This window comes from Beta vulgaris, chromosome 6, assembly GCF_026745355.1.
Source record: "Beta vulgaris subsp. vulgaris cultivar EL10 chromosome 6, EL10.2, whole genome shotgun sequence".
Taxonomy (NCBI): domain Eukaryota; kingdom Viridiplantae; phylum Streptophyta; class Magnoliopsida; order Caryophyllales; family Amaranthaceae; genus Beta; species Beta vulgaris.
In genome coordinates, this window is record NC_079207.1 from 6,401,431 (window position 1) to 6,413,277 (window position 11,847).

Sequence of the window (11,847 nt, forward strand, 5' to 3'; positions counted from 1 at the left end):
ATTAATTTATGCTTATTAATATTATTTATTTATAACTATCATTTAAAAATATCCAAATTACTATTATTATTATTCATTATTATTACTTATCATTATAATTATTATTTAATATTCATATTATTATTGTTTAAATATTATTTATATATTTATTACATTTAATTTATTTCAATTTGATTCAATTCAGTTCAGTTCAGCTCCAATCAGTTCAGTTCAGTTCAGCTCAAATCAGTTCAATTCAGTTCCAATCAGTTCAGTTCAACTATTTTATATCGAAGAGAACAAGCCCTAAGTTCTAATGGTAACCAAACAAGTTCTAAATATTGAAGATGCCAAACACCTCCACTTTACAAGTGGAAAAACAACGAAAAATAAAAAATAAAAAATTGTCGATTCGGCGGGAAAAAAAAAAAAAAAAGCCCAAAACCCCATCCACGTAACAATAAAAATGTACGAAATATGAACATTATAATTAAATTTCCCTACCCTACCTTCACACCCTTTTTTTCTCTCTCTTCGATAAATACACATACACTCTGTTCAACTCTTTCTCTCTCTCTTCCGCTCAAAAATTAGGGTTTTTGTTTTTAAGCTTCCGTAAACTAAAGTTATCTTCTTCACATCTCTAACCCTTCACTATGTCCAATACCAACGATATCAACTTGTCCACCATCGCCGCTGGTTTGTTTTTCCTTAAACCCTAAACCTTAATTTCTCCGTTTTTTTATATATTTTTTTTTTAATTTTGTTTTTGATTTTGTTTGTGGCAGCTCTTAATACAGCGGATAAATCTGCAATTCTTAACGCTCTTAAGGTAATTAAGCTACTTTAATTTTTGTTGATTTTATCGATTTTTTATGTGTTGTAAGTTTGTAAATTTTAAATTTAATTTTTATTTTTTTTCAGGGTGCTAAGGCTGATATGTCTTCAATTCTTGATAAATTGCCACCTAAAGTTCTTAAGCGTGTTGAGGTTTTAAGGCAGATTCAGGTGAGTAAATTTTTGTATCTTTTATATTTCAAAAAAAAGATATTATTTTTAGTTATGGGTTTAAGTAAGTTTTGAAGTATTGTAGTTATTGTATGATGTTTGATGAAATTATGCAGTTTTGTGTTTGGTTGGTGAAGTTTATTTTTTGAATAATTGTTGTTTTGTAGGCTTTTTATTTATTGTTATATGGCAATGTAATGAAATATTGAAATTTACTTCTTAATGATTATAGCTTAGTTTATGCCTGATATAGATCTTTTTGGTTGGTCTTATACATTCAAAAAGCTGTTTGAGACACGATTTTTTCGATTTTGGTTGTTTGGCAACTTGGAATTTTGATTGATAAGAGGATAGTGGTTATGGTAACTCGTCGTAACACTGGCCTTATTTTTGATATATAGAGTGAGCATGATGAGCTTGAGGCGAAGTTCTTCGAGGAGAGAAGAGCACTTGAGGATAAATACCAGAAACTATATCAACCATTCTACGCCAAGGTATACTAATTTATGACAAGTTGTGCTCTCGAGTTGCTTGCATTGTTAGTACTATTCTTACGACTACTGTGTATCAGTTTTCCGGCTTCTTGTTTTTATTGAAATATATTCTTTGAGGATATACAACCCTACTTTCCAAGTGTTCATGAATCTTGATCTTTGACAGGATTCCTCATGACCTCATCTAAGTGATGTTTCTTTCTTCAACTTGCATTTTTATCCGCAAAAACTTGGTCATTAGTACTATGTCAGGCTCTTGAACAAGATATTCAACAATCTTTACTAATCAGCCTTATTTGAGTTTAGCATTTTAAGCATTGTTGTATAATTTATTTATAAACATCGTGTACTATGCAGAGATTTGAAATTGTCAATGGTGTTGCTGAAGCTGAAGGAGTTGCTAAAGAACCAGCAACTGATGAAGGAGCAGATAAAGCTGCTGAAGGTACTTTATTGAATTATAGTGTGAGATTTTAATTTGTAGTCTACAGTTGTTTCATGTTTTGCTCTTATTCAACACAGAGAAAGGAGTGCCAAATTTCTGGCTTAATGCACTGAAGACTAATGAAGTGCTGGCTGAGTCGGTTCGTAATTTTTTTCCCCTATATTATGTAATTGCGGGTTTTTATGCTGTTCCGATGTTTATTCATTTTTCGCTTACAATTTTAGATTCAAGAGCATGATGAGGAAGCTCTCGGATATCTCAAAGATATCACATGGTCTAGGGTTGAGGTGCCTAAGGATGATGATGCCCAAAAGGGTGATGCTTCAAAGGGTTTCAAGCTTGATTTCTTCTTTAATCCTAATCCTTATTTTAAAAATTCAATTCTGACAAAGACATATTACATGATTGATGAGGAGGAGCCTATTTTGGAGAAAGCCACTGGGTAATGCAGCTTCCTCACTATTTATGCTTGTGAAAATGCTTTTACTTTTCTTCTTCAGCATAACTGATGGGAATTTGTAATCTTTAGGACCAAAATAGAGTGGTGTCCTGGTAAATGTTTGACCCAGAAGCTTCTGAAAAAGAAGCCAAAGAAGGGTTCTAAGAATGCCAAGCCAATTACAAAAACCGAAACTGTTGAGAGCTTCTTCAATTTCTTTAGCCCTCCTGAAGTCCCAGAGGATGAGGAGGAGATTGACGAGGATGCGGTGAGTCATGCATCATTGCATTTGATAGTTTTGACTTGATGAAGCTCCTCTCTTGTGTTGATTTGGATTTTTATTTTGTTTGACTAGGCGGAAGAGCTGCAAGCTCTTATGGAGCAGGATTATGATATTGGGTAAGTTCATGGCCTAATATGCAATAGTTCTGTGTTATGCGTGTTGATGGCTTTGTAGTACTGATTGAGCTTTCCTTCATTCTTGTTGATGGCTTTGTAGTACTGATTGAGTGTTCCTCCACTCCCCAGTTCCCATTCCACACTGTCAAGCTGATTGTTTCTAGATTATCACTTTATGTACTGTTGCTCTGTATGACTTTCATCTTACTTGCTTTACAGATCAACAATCCGTGACAAAATTATTCCCCATGCTGTGTCATGGTTTACTGGTGAAGCTGCTCAGGATGATGAGGACTTTGAACTAGGTGACGAAGATGACATTGATGAGGATGACGAAGATGATGAGGATGACGATGAAGAGGATGAGGATGATGATGAGGACGATGATGAAGATGAGGATGATGAGGAAGATGACAAGCCTAGCAAGCCCAAGAAGGTGAGGCAACTATAAAGATTAAAAATCTCTCCCTTGTTCCTCTTCTTTTTGTGCAAAGATAACTACCTCTTTCTTGTATGTGAATGAGATCTCGAAAATTGTTCTAACCAAGATATCCCCCTCGCCCCCTCCCTCCAAAAGTAAAGAAAAAGAATGAAGATAGTCATGCATTTATTATTTACTTAATTTTCCAACTGCATTAAGGTCATTTGGCTAGTTATGTTTCTCCAAATTTCCTTCTTATCACACTCAAATGCATTTGTTAACACTTAAGTTTCGGTATGTAATTACAGAAAGTTGTGAGGACACCAGCAATGGATGGTCAGCAGTCAGCTGAAAGGCCTCCAGAGTGCAAACAACAGTGATGAATATCAGTGTGGTAATGTGGTTGGTTGGTGATGTTGATTGAGGAAGAGCAGCAAAATTTTGGATTTATCTTTTCTTTTTTCCTTCATTTGTTATTAAAAATATCGAAGGATGCCAATACAATTGTAGCTTTTTTAGTCGTATTCGCTATTATTTGCCAGGATCAGACGATTGGGATCAATTAGCTTACATATGGTGTGTAACAGAGAACTTGTTAAAACAAATATCTATATATCTTATATGGTGAAGCTTTGCTCTACCGAGGTTCTGTTTTTGAAACTCTACCTTGTACAACTTCGACTTTATGGTACCAATATTGTTTGATACTACTATCGAGTAAGATTTGTTTTGAAATTTATTGAAACATAATTGCGCAAACCTGTTCTTGAGAAAGTTTATTGGGTAGGAAGTTAATGTCCTTTTTATATGGACTTGTTGGAGGAGAAGGTGGTTAAGCTTTGATATTCGACTTTTGGCCTCATTTAGATGCATATGCATACAAAATAGCATATGAGGAAGTAATGAATTTGCTTTGGGATGTTCTCAACTTCTCACTGGTAGAGCCTTATATTTTGACAACTTATTATAATTTTTTGCAAATTTTGTGCTCTAATGATATTATTCAAAAACAATTAACCTTAAAAAAGTATAATTAATAAAAATTAACAATTTTTTATCATTAATGTCGCTGTAGAATGTACAATAGTCGAAGCCATTTGTTAGAATAATTTTTTTGGGGTTATCATATATAAATAGCCAAAAACACAAGATTACCACTTGAAATTTTCCAGTGGCTAAGTCCAAACTCTAATAGATTTTGTCTAGTATATGCGGGTCTAGTAATAAAGAGTAGGGGAGAGTAAGCGGATCTCTATGGCTAACCATCACAATTGGCAAGATTCATCTCCAATACCTCTGGAATAAGGCAAAAGTGAATAGAGTTTCGTTTGGATGATATTTTTTTTTGCCAAATATATCATTGTGGATGGTCACCGGAGATGGAAAACCTTGACTCATGCAAACAAATCAATGTGAATTGCAACAAAGTACAAGAGGAATGAGAGAAGAAGGTATACATAGGAGGTTAGTTGGAGGATGACATTAGATATGCCAAAAAAATAAAATGGTAGAACTATTTCAAAACAATTGAAAATTTGACATTAGATATGCCAAAAAAATAAAATGGTAGAACTATTTCAAAACAATTGAAAATTTGAAATAAACGATGGTAAAACTAAAAGATAATGGAAAGTATATTCTTTAGCTTCACTCAATTTTCGGTACCAAATGAGAAATTATGGAGGTTTTGAGGTGAAAATGAAAGATGGGGTAGTAGAAGTAATTTAGAATACTTATATAAACCACATTCAACCCATATTAAGAGCAACACTTTTCATATTCGATTTTCTTATATAATAATAATTTTCTTCAACATTACACACCTACTCCTAAACCTTACACAGGCTAATCTGGTCTAGCTACATAGACAAGACCCTTTCGGAGTTGAGGGTGATAAGGGAATCAGAACCCTAAAATATCTCCAGTGAAATTTGATCCCATAACCAAAAGGTTGCAATTGCAAGATACAACTCTTAGGTACCACTTGATCCAACTTTCAATTAAAGACCTACACAATTTACCCATAATATGGAATACTCAAAATTCCCAATCACAACTTTAACGATTTTTTTTTTTTTTTGATCCATATGAACCAAGAAAGCAGTACAAAGAAGAGGAGGGAGGATTCGAACCTGTGATTTATCGTTCACAACACCTCAATCTTAACCACTAGGTCAAGACATTTTTTATTACTTTAACGATAAATTGATAAAGCACAAGTATATTTCACTTTATACCTTATATAAGTGTGTTGTGACTAATATGAGACTAAAGGGTACTAGTACAAGGTAGAGCTGATCAACTCTAGCCCGATCTGACTCGACCCCATTTTTTGGCTGGTTTGGGCAGATTTTTTGTCCCGCAGTCGGTCCCGACCCGATTTTTTGATTTGGGCAAGCGAAAAATGACTTTCAAGGCTATTTTTTTGGCCCGATCCGATTTTGATCCGATAAGCCTACTCAGATTGTCTCGAAATATCGGGCTTTGGGAACAAAATTTTTGCCCAATCTGATCGAACCAACAGACTTTTTTTAGATATGACCCGACCTAAACTTGGTCCGTCCCGACCCAAACTCGATCCGTCCTGGTCCATGATGACCTCTAATACAAGGATATGCTGGCAGTGATACGAGAGGCTGGTTCATTAAAGGGTAATAATAATTTTATAATGAGAGCTCTTAACCAAAGTCGAAGTCCAAACCCTTTCCCTAAACGAAACGAAAAGAAAAGAAAAGGAAATGACGGAAAATGGAAAAATATAGAAAACCCCCCAAAAAATGCAATGCGTGTTTGAGCAGCCTAAACCCTGCAAATCCAAGCTTCAAACTTTTATACACTCATAAACCCTAAATTACATCTCCAAACCCATTTTTTTCAAGTAGCTTAGTTCTTTCAATTATTCAACTTCTTCATTCTCCACTAATCAACAAATTGAACTTTATCAAGAAAAAAACTTCCCCAATATGTCATGCTATTACAATGGTGCTCACTGAATTTCATCTCATATATTTTCAGCAATGTTATATTTTCTTCGCAATTTTTGTGGCGTTGTTGCTCGCAGAAATTCCCTTTGCAGTCGCGTAGGTGCGTCTATTGTTGCCCCTTTACCTCCTAATAATATGCCCTTTTCATTTCAGTGCAATTTGATGATCTGGGTGACTGGTTTTTTGTTTATTTTTAGATACCCTTTTAGCAGTAAAGTAAAGTCTGATTGTTTTAATGACTTTTTGGATAGAGATTCCATGAAAAGATTAGTTCTTGAAGAGAGGTGGAATGATGCTAGGATTGAGAGTTTGTTTAATTCTTCTGTCTTAGCTCCAATTTTGGTGTCAAGGGTTTTACATGTATTGAAAGAAGAACCTAAACTAGTGCTGAAATTTTTTAGGTGGGCGAAAATGCGTATGGGGTTTAGACATTCTACTGAATCTTACTGTATAGTGATTCACATTTTGTTCTATAGTAGAATGTATTATGATGCTCACCAATTGTTTAAGGAAATGATTTTGTCGGCCACTCCGTGGCCTGGTTCGGATTTGTTTGATGCGTTGTGGATGACGAGGAATGTCTGTGTGACGGGTTATGGAGTATTTGATGCATTTTTTAGTGTGTTGGTTGAATTAGGTATGCTTGAAGAGGCAAGCCAGTGTTTTGAAAGGATGAAGAAATGTAGGGTCCTCCCAAGGGTGCGTTCGTGTAATAACCTTCTACGAAGGCTTTGTGAGTCGGGGAGAGGTGAAATGTCAAGGAAGATCTTTAGTGATATGGTTGGGGTTGGGATGTCCCCATCAGTGTTTTCCTATAACATTATCATATATGATAGATGCAAGGAAAGGGATTTGGTTGGAGCAATGGCATTGTTCAATCAGATGAAAGGGTGTGGCTTAATACCAGATATTGTTACATATAATACGCTGATAGATGGGCATGGAAAGCTTGGTTTGTTAAATGAAACGATAAATATATATGTGGAGATGAGGGAAGCGGGCTGTAGTCCTGATATTATAACGTATAATACCCTGATTAATTGTTTTTGTAAATATGAAAAGTTGCCTCAAGCTTTTGAATTTCTTCGTCAAATGAAAAGCGATGATTTGAAGCCTAATGTTGTAACATATAGCACATTAATTGATTCTTTTTGCAAAGAAGGAATGATGCGAGAAGCTATGAAATTTTTTGTTGACATGAGACGTCTCGCGCTGTCTCCCAATGAATATACATATACTTCTCTGATTGATGCAAATTGTAAAAGTGGAAACCTTGGTGAAGCTTCAAAAATGGTAAAAGAGATGGTAGAAGTTGGGCTTGACCTAAATGTTGTAACTTGTACAGCTGTGATGGATGGCCTTTGTGAGAAAGGGAGGATAGAAGAAGCAGAGGAGCTGTTTAATAATATGCAGAAAGCTGGAATAATCCCAAACCAGAAAACCTACACTACCTATATTCACGGCTGCATTAAAGCAGGTAAGATTGAAAGAGCAAAAGAAATCTTCGAAGCTATGAAAAAGAAAGAGATAAAGATAGACGAGACTTTATATGGCACCCTTATCTGGGGACTTTGCAATGAAGGAAAACTTGAAGAAGCTAAAGTTGTAGTAACTGAAATGAAGCAAATTGGTCTTGAGGCAAATGCCATTCTGTTCACAACTCTGATAGATGCTTATTTAAAAGCAGGGAATGCCACACAAGCTCTTAAATTGTTCCAGGAAATGCGAGAATTCAATCTTACTCCTACACTAGTAACATTCATTGTATTAATTGATGGTCTCTGCAAATTGGGGATGATCCAGGATGCAGTTGACCATTTTCACAGAATGGGAGCTATGGGTTTACCACCTCATATTTCTGTCTATACGTCTCTAATTGATGCTCATTGTAAAAAAAATTGCATGGAAATGGCCAAAAACCTTTTTGATGAAATGCAAGAAAAGGGGATAGTTCCGGATGCACCTGTCTTCACTGCTTTGATCGATGGAAACATGAAGCATGGAAATATTGAGGAAGTCTTTAGCTTAATCAGCAAAATGACCAGTTCTAGTTTGCAGCTGGATTTGTATGCTTATACTTCTTTGTTACAGGCTTATTTTAGAGCAGGGAATGTCAAAGGAGCCCTTGATCTGTTCCATGAAATGCATAACTCAGGCATTGCTCCCACACTTGTTACTTACACAGTGTTGATTGACGGCATGTGTAAATCAGGATCGGTTCATGATGCACTGGACCATTTTCGTAGGATGGAGAGTACTGGTTTGTCTGCAAATGTCGTCATTTATACAGCTTTAATAGATGGTCTTTGCAAAAGCAGCTGCTTGGGGTTGGCTAGAGAGCTTTTTGATGAAATGGAAGCTAAGGGTTTGGTCCCAGATGTGGCTGCTCTTACAGCTTTGATCTCTGGCCATGTGAAGCTTGGTAGCATTGAGGAAGCATTTAAGTTAAAGAACAAGATGATTGATATGGGTTTGGAGCTTGATTTGCAGGCTTACACCTGTTTGATTCAGATGCTTGCTGACTTTGATCAACTTGAAGAAGCGAGAATGTTATTTGATCAGATGATCATGAAGGGTATTCGCCCTGACAAAGTTATTTATGGTATAATAGTTAGAAGATATTGTGACCATGGAAAGGCTGATGAGGCTGTAAAATTGCATAATGAAATGATGAAGAGTGGTTTATTGACTCGAGATGATAATCTTACTACACATGGCGCACAATTACAGTAGTGGCAATGCGGTCCTTGCGTCAACATTTTATGGGATGTACTTTCTTGAATCTTGATTGAGAATATCAAGAATTATTGAATTTGCAGCAAAGAAGCTAGCATGAGTAATATGTGTTCATGCTGCTGCTTCAGATGGACCCTGAATGCTGATAAGATCAGGTCTCTTGGTGTACATTGGAAAAAATTGATCATTGAGGTCAGTCCTACTATTGAAGCTATATCACTTTGAAAAAAAAAAAAATATGGTAATGAAGTTGTTAGATGTTGATTTGCACAAAAACGGACACATTGATATTAGATAATAGATTCGGATAGGATAAGGCAAGCAGATTTAAGCATTAAATAGTATTACTATCATATCTGCATACATGTGAGCATTAGCTTAAGTGGTATGTGGTCTGAGGTCTTTTTTCTCGCAGGTGCTATGGAGATTGTCACTTGAATCCTTCCCATGTTTAGCCATATGGCTTGGCAGTTGGCACTCGTATCTCCAGATGACAAAGGTTAGTGATGGCTGATGAGTCAGTCATAGAATTACCACTGTCTTTCTCTTTCTCCCTCTCCCTCTCTTTCTCTCCCTCTCCCTCTCCTTGATATTTGGCCAAGTCTAGGAAGCAACCATTTTAAAAAAGTTCAAATTCCAAGCAGAGAGGAGATAGTAGGAGGTATTATGAACATCTAACGGGTAGATACATCTAACATGATTTTCGTGTAACAAATATTGTTTGTGTTGCTGCACTGTTCAAAGTTCATGACAGAATTGGTATGTCCTGGGCAACTTATGAGGAACCTGATAACAAACAAGCCTTTTTAAGAGTATGCATTTGTAATTACAAATCTTCATGCTCAAGTAATTTGCTTTTACCCCATTGCCTTTACAATATGAACTTAAATTTCTGGTGCTCATCCCATAGTTAAAGCTGCCATCAAATGTGGATGTGGTTTACATCATCTGTTTTGTTTCTTGGCATTTTAAATTTCCTTAATCCATTACAGAGTCTAAATTATGTGGTCCTTGATTGTTTTATTAAAGAAATCCATTCCCTCTCATCCTGACTAGATAACTATTTGCCGTCCTTTCAATCCCTTAATATTGTTCCATTTTATTGCAGAAAATGTTGCCAGCCTTCTGACTTTTAAGATAGCTCTGGAAGGAGCTCTAGGCACCACCAATTAATCACAAGGGAACTTTTAATCTTTCATATTATCAAGAGCAGGTAAAGCTCACCATATGACTTGTGAGTTTTGTACTGAAACTGACCCCTTTTGCATTGCTGACATAACTACCGTTGTATCAGTTGTTCTGCTGAAAGGAGATGAGGGAAGAGGATGGAAAAATGCCACTGAAAACTCTCCTGAGACAAAACAGGTAAAAAAATTCCATTTCCCTTATGCTACCAGTGTTTCCTTCCACATTTTCCTGAGAATTACTCTTTGAATTACTAAAAAGGTTAAATAATGATCCGTTTTCTGTTTTTATACTGTGATTCTTGATTACTTTTGTCTGGCTTATAGTTTGGCTCAAGTTCTTCCAATATTGTGACAGGCTGAATTTAGGCTAGCATGTTCCCGCGAACATAAAGAACAGTGATATCACCTGCCTAGCTACCCTTACTTCCTCCATCTTTAGAGGAGTGCTTTCCGAATTCCTAGCTTGTAATTAACTTGCCACTTCATCTTTTGCCTAGTATGTTTTTTTTTTTTTAACTTTTGAGTAATCATCTTTTGCCTGGATAGGATTAATATTATCATACGGTTTCTTCCAATTATGAACTTGTTTGGTATCTGATAATAAAGTGTGTTAATGCTAATAATTTCTATATAATTTGTAAAGAAACCTTGTGCTTGTGTTCTTGTAATGAAACTTCATTTTCAAACATATGTTTTTCTTGATATCCTATAAAGCGACAAATTGACAACCATTATCGTGGACATTGAGACACGACTTTCTTTCACCAGTTATTACCCTCTACAAACAAAACATGGAATACCCTATATTAGTTAACACATTTTAAATTTGTACTTTTGGTTGATAAGTATCCAATATGTTAGGCATTAAATCTTTACTGATTTTACTTCACATATATTCACAGCTCACCAAGCAGAGACTGGAAGAGTAGTTTGATGGCTCACCTCTAGAAGACTAATCAAGTAGAAAGTTGATAGCATTGTAACTAGAATAAGATCAATCCTGCAATATTGCATTCCGCTAACCAAGACCTCAGGGGATTCGATGTACATAGCATTGTTGGTAAAGAAACTATTTCCTAAAGAGCAATGAGCTACACTATGCCAAAAATTATTCATCCTTCTATAATTTGCAAGAGAATATCGCCTCTGTACATTTAGTAACGTGCTTGTTTTTGTTCTAATATCGCACTTTGGAGCACTTGGTTTTCCTTGATGATATACATACTTCAAGCAATCATGACATAGTTTTTGACTTGTTTTCATGAAACAAAGAAAAATCTTGGCGAACTTTTTGTTGAGATGGATTAATTGCCAAGATGCAGTCAGATTGAAAGAAAAATAGAAAGACACTCTTAAAGTTGGAAACCGGAAGTTCTTCAAAGAGTTTTGTGCAGGTTACCAATGTGCGGGTATCATGTATTTGCTCATAGCATGGTACACTCAAGGCTATTTTTTTTGTTCATTGCTCATTTGAAACCTCCAAATGAGCATAGTTGCATAATAGGTAGAATTCCAATAAACAAATGAGCAAAAATTACCTTGGTGTACCATATGAGCAAAAATTACCTTGGTGTACCATATGAGCAAAAATTACCTTGGTTGTACTATGCACAGGGTAATACTCGCGGGCTGTTTTTTTACTGTCAAATTTTGGTGATATTTTCATAACAGAATTTAAAGAAGTACTTGAAAATTTACGATCACTATTCTCGCTCTAAAAGTTTCTTAATACATAGTTTTGTATATTCTATGCAC

The 11,847-nt window shown here is 35.6% G+C and overlaps 2 protein-coding genes across 6 annotated transcripts; both read left to right on the forward strand.

Moving 5' to 3' along the window:
* Positions 1-494: 494 nt before the first annotated feature.
* On the forward strand, positions 495-3,845 carry LOC104895271 (nucleosome assembly protein 1;2). Its single transcript, XM_010681732.4, has 11 exons — positions 495-678; positions 768-811; positions 904-987; positions 1,389-1,481; positions 1,839-1,926; positions 2,004-2,065; positions 2,151-2,368; positions 2,456-2,633; positions 2,721-2,764; positions 2,984-3,200; positions 3,494-3,845. The coding sequence occupies exons 1-11, from the start codon at positions 636-638 to the stop codon at positions 3,563-3,565; spliced, it is 1,143 nt and encodes a 380-aa protein (XP_010680034.1). The 5' UTR covers positions 495-635; the 3' UTR covers positions 3,566-3,845.
* Positions 3,846-5,877: 2,032 nt separating this feature from the next.
* On the forward strand, positions 5,878-11,312 carry LOC104895272 (putative pentatricopeptide repeat-containing protein At2g02150). 5 transcript variants are annotated; one of them, XM_048646093.2, is made up of 6 exons: positions 5,878-9,097; positions 9,321-9,404; positions 10,014-10,118; positions 10,200-10,270; positions 10,448-10,588; positions 10,995-11,312. In XM_048646093.2, exon 1 carries the CDS (start codon positions 6,203-6,205, stop codon positions 8,900-8,902), a length of 2,700 nt encoding a protein of 899 aa, XP_048502050.2. In that variant the 5' UTR covers positions 5,878-6,202; the 3' UTR covers positions 8,903-9,097; positions 9,321-9,404; positions 10,014-10,118; positions 10,200-10,270; positions 10,448-10,588; positions 10,995-11,312. The 5 variants fall into 5 exon arrangements, with proteins under 5 accessions (XP_048502050.2, XP_048502051.2, XP_019105665.3 ...); XM_048646094.2 differs by having other exon boundaries at positions 10,448-10,557; XM_019250120.3 differs by lacking the exon at positions 10,448-10,588 and having other exon boundaries at positions 5,878-6,269; positions 6,807-9,097.
* The last annotated feature ends 535 nt before the right edge of the window (positions 11,313-11,847 follow it).

Excerpts from the sequence above, each read along its gene's own strand:
- LOC104895271 (XM_010681732.4), top strand. The coding sequence starts at position 636 with ATGTCCAATACCAACGATATCAACTTGTCCACCATCGCCGCTG. Across the intron at positions 1,482-1,838 it reads ATCAACCATTCTACGCCAAG|AGATTTGAAATTGTCAATGG; the intron begins GTATACTAATTT and ends TGTACTATGCAG. Across the intron at positions 2,369-2,455 it reads ATTTTGGAGAAAGCCACTGG|GACCAAAATAGAGTGGTGTC; the intron begins GTAATGCAGCTT and ends TGTAATCTTTAG.
- LOC104895272 (XM_048646093.2), top strand. The coding sequence starts at position 6,203 with ATGTTATATTTTCTTCGCAATTTTTGTGGCGTTGTTGCTCGCAGAAAT.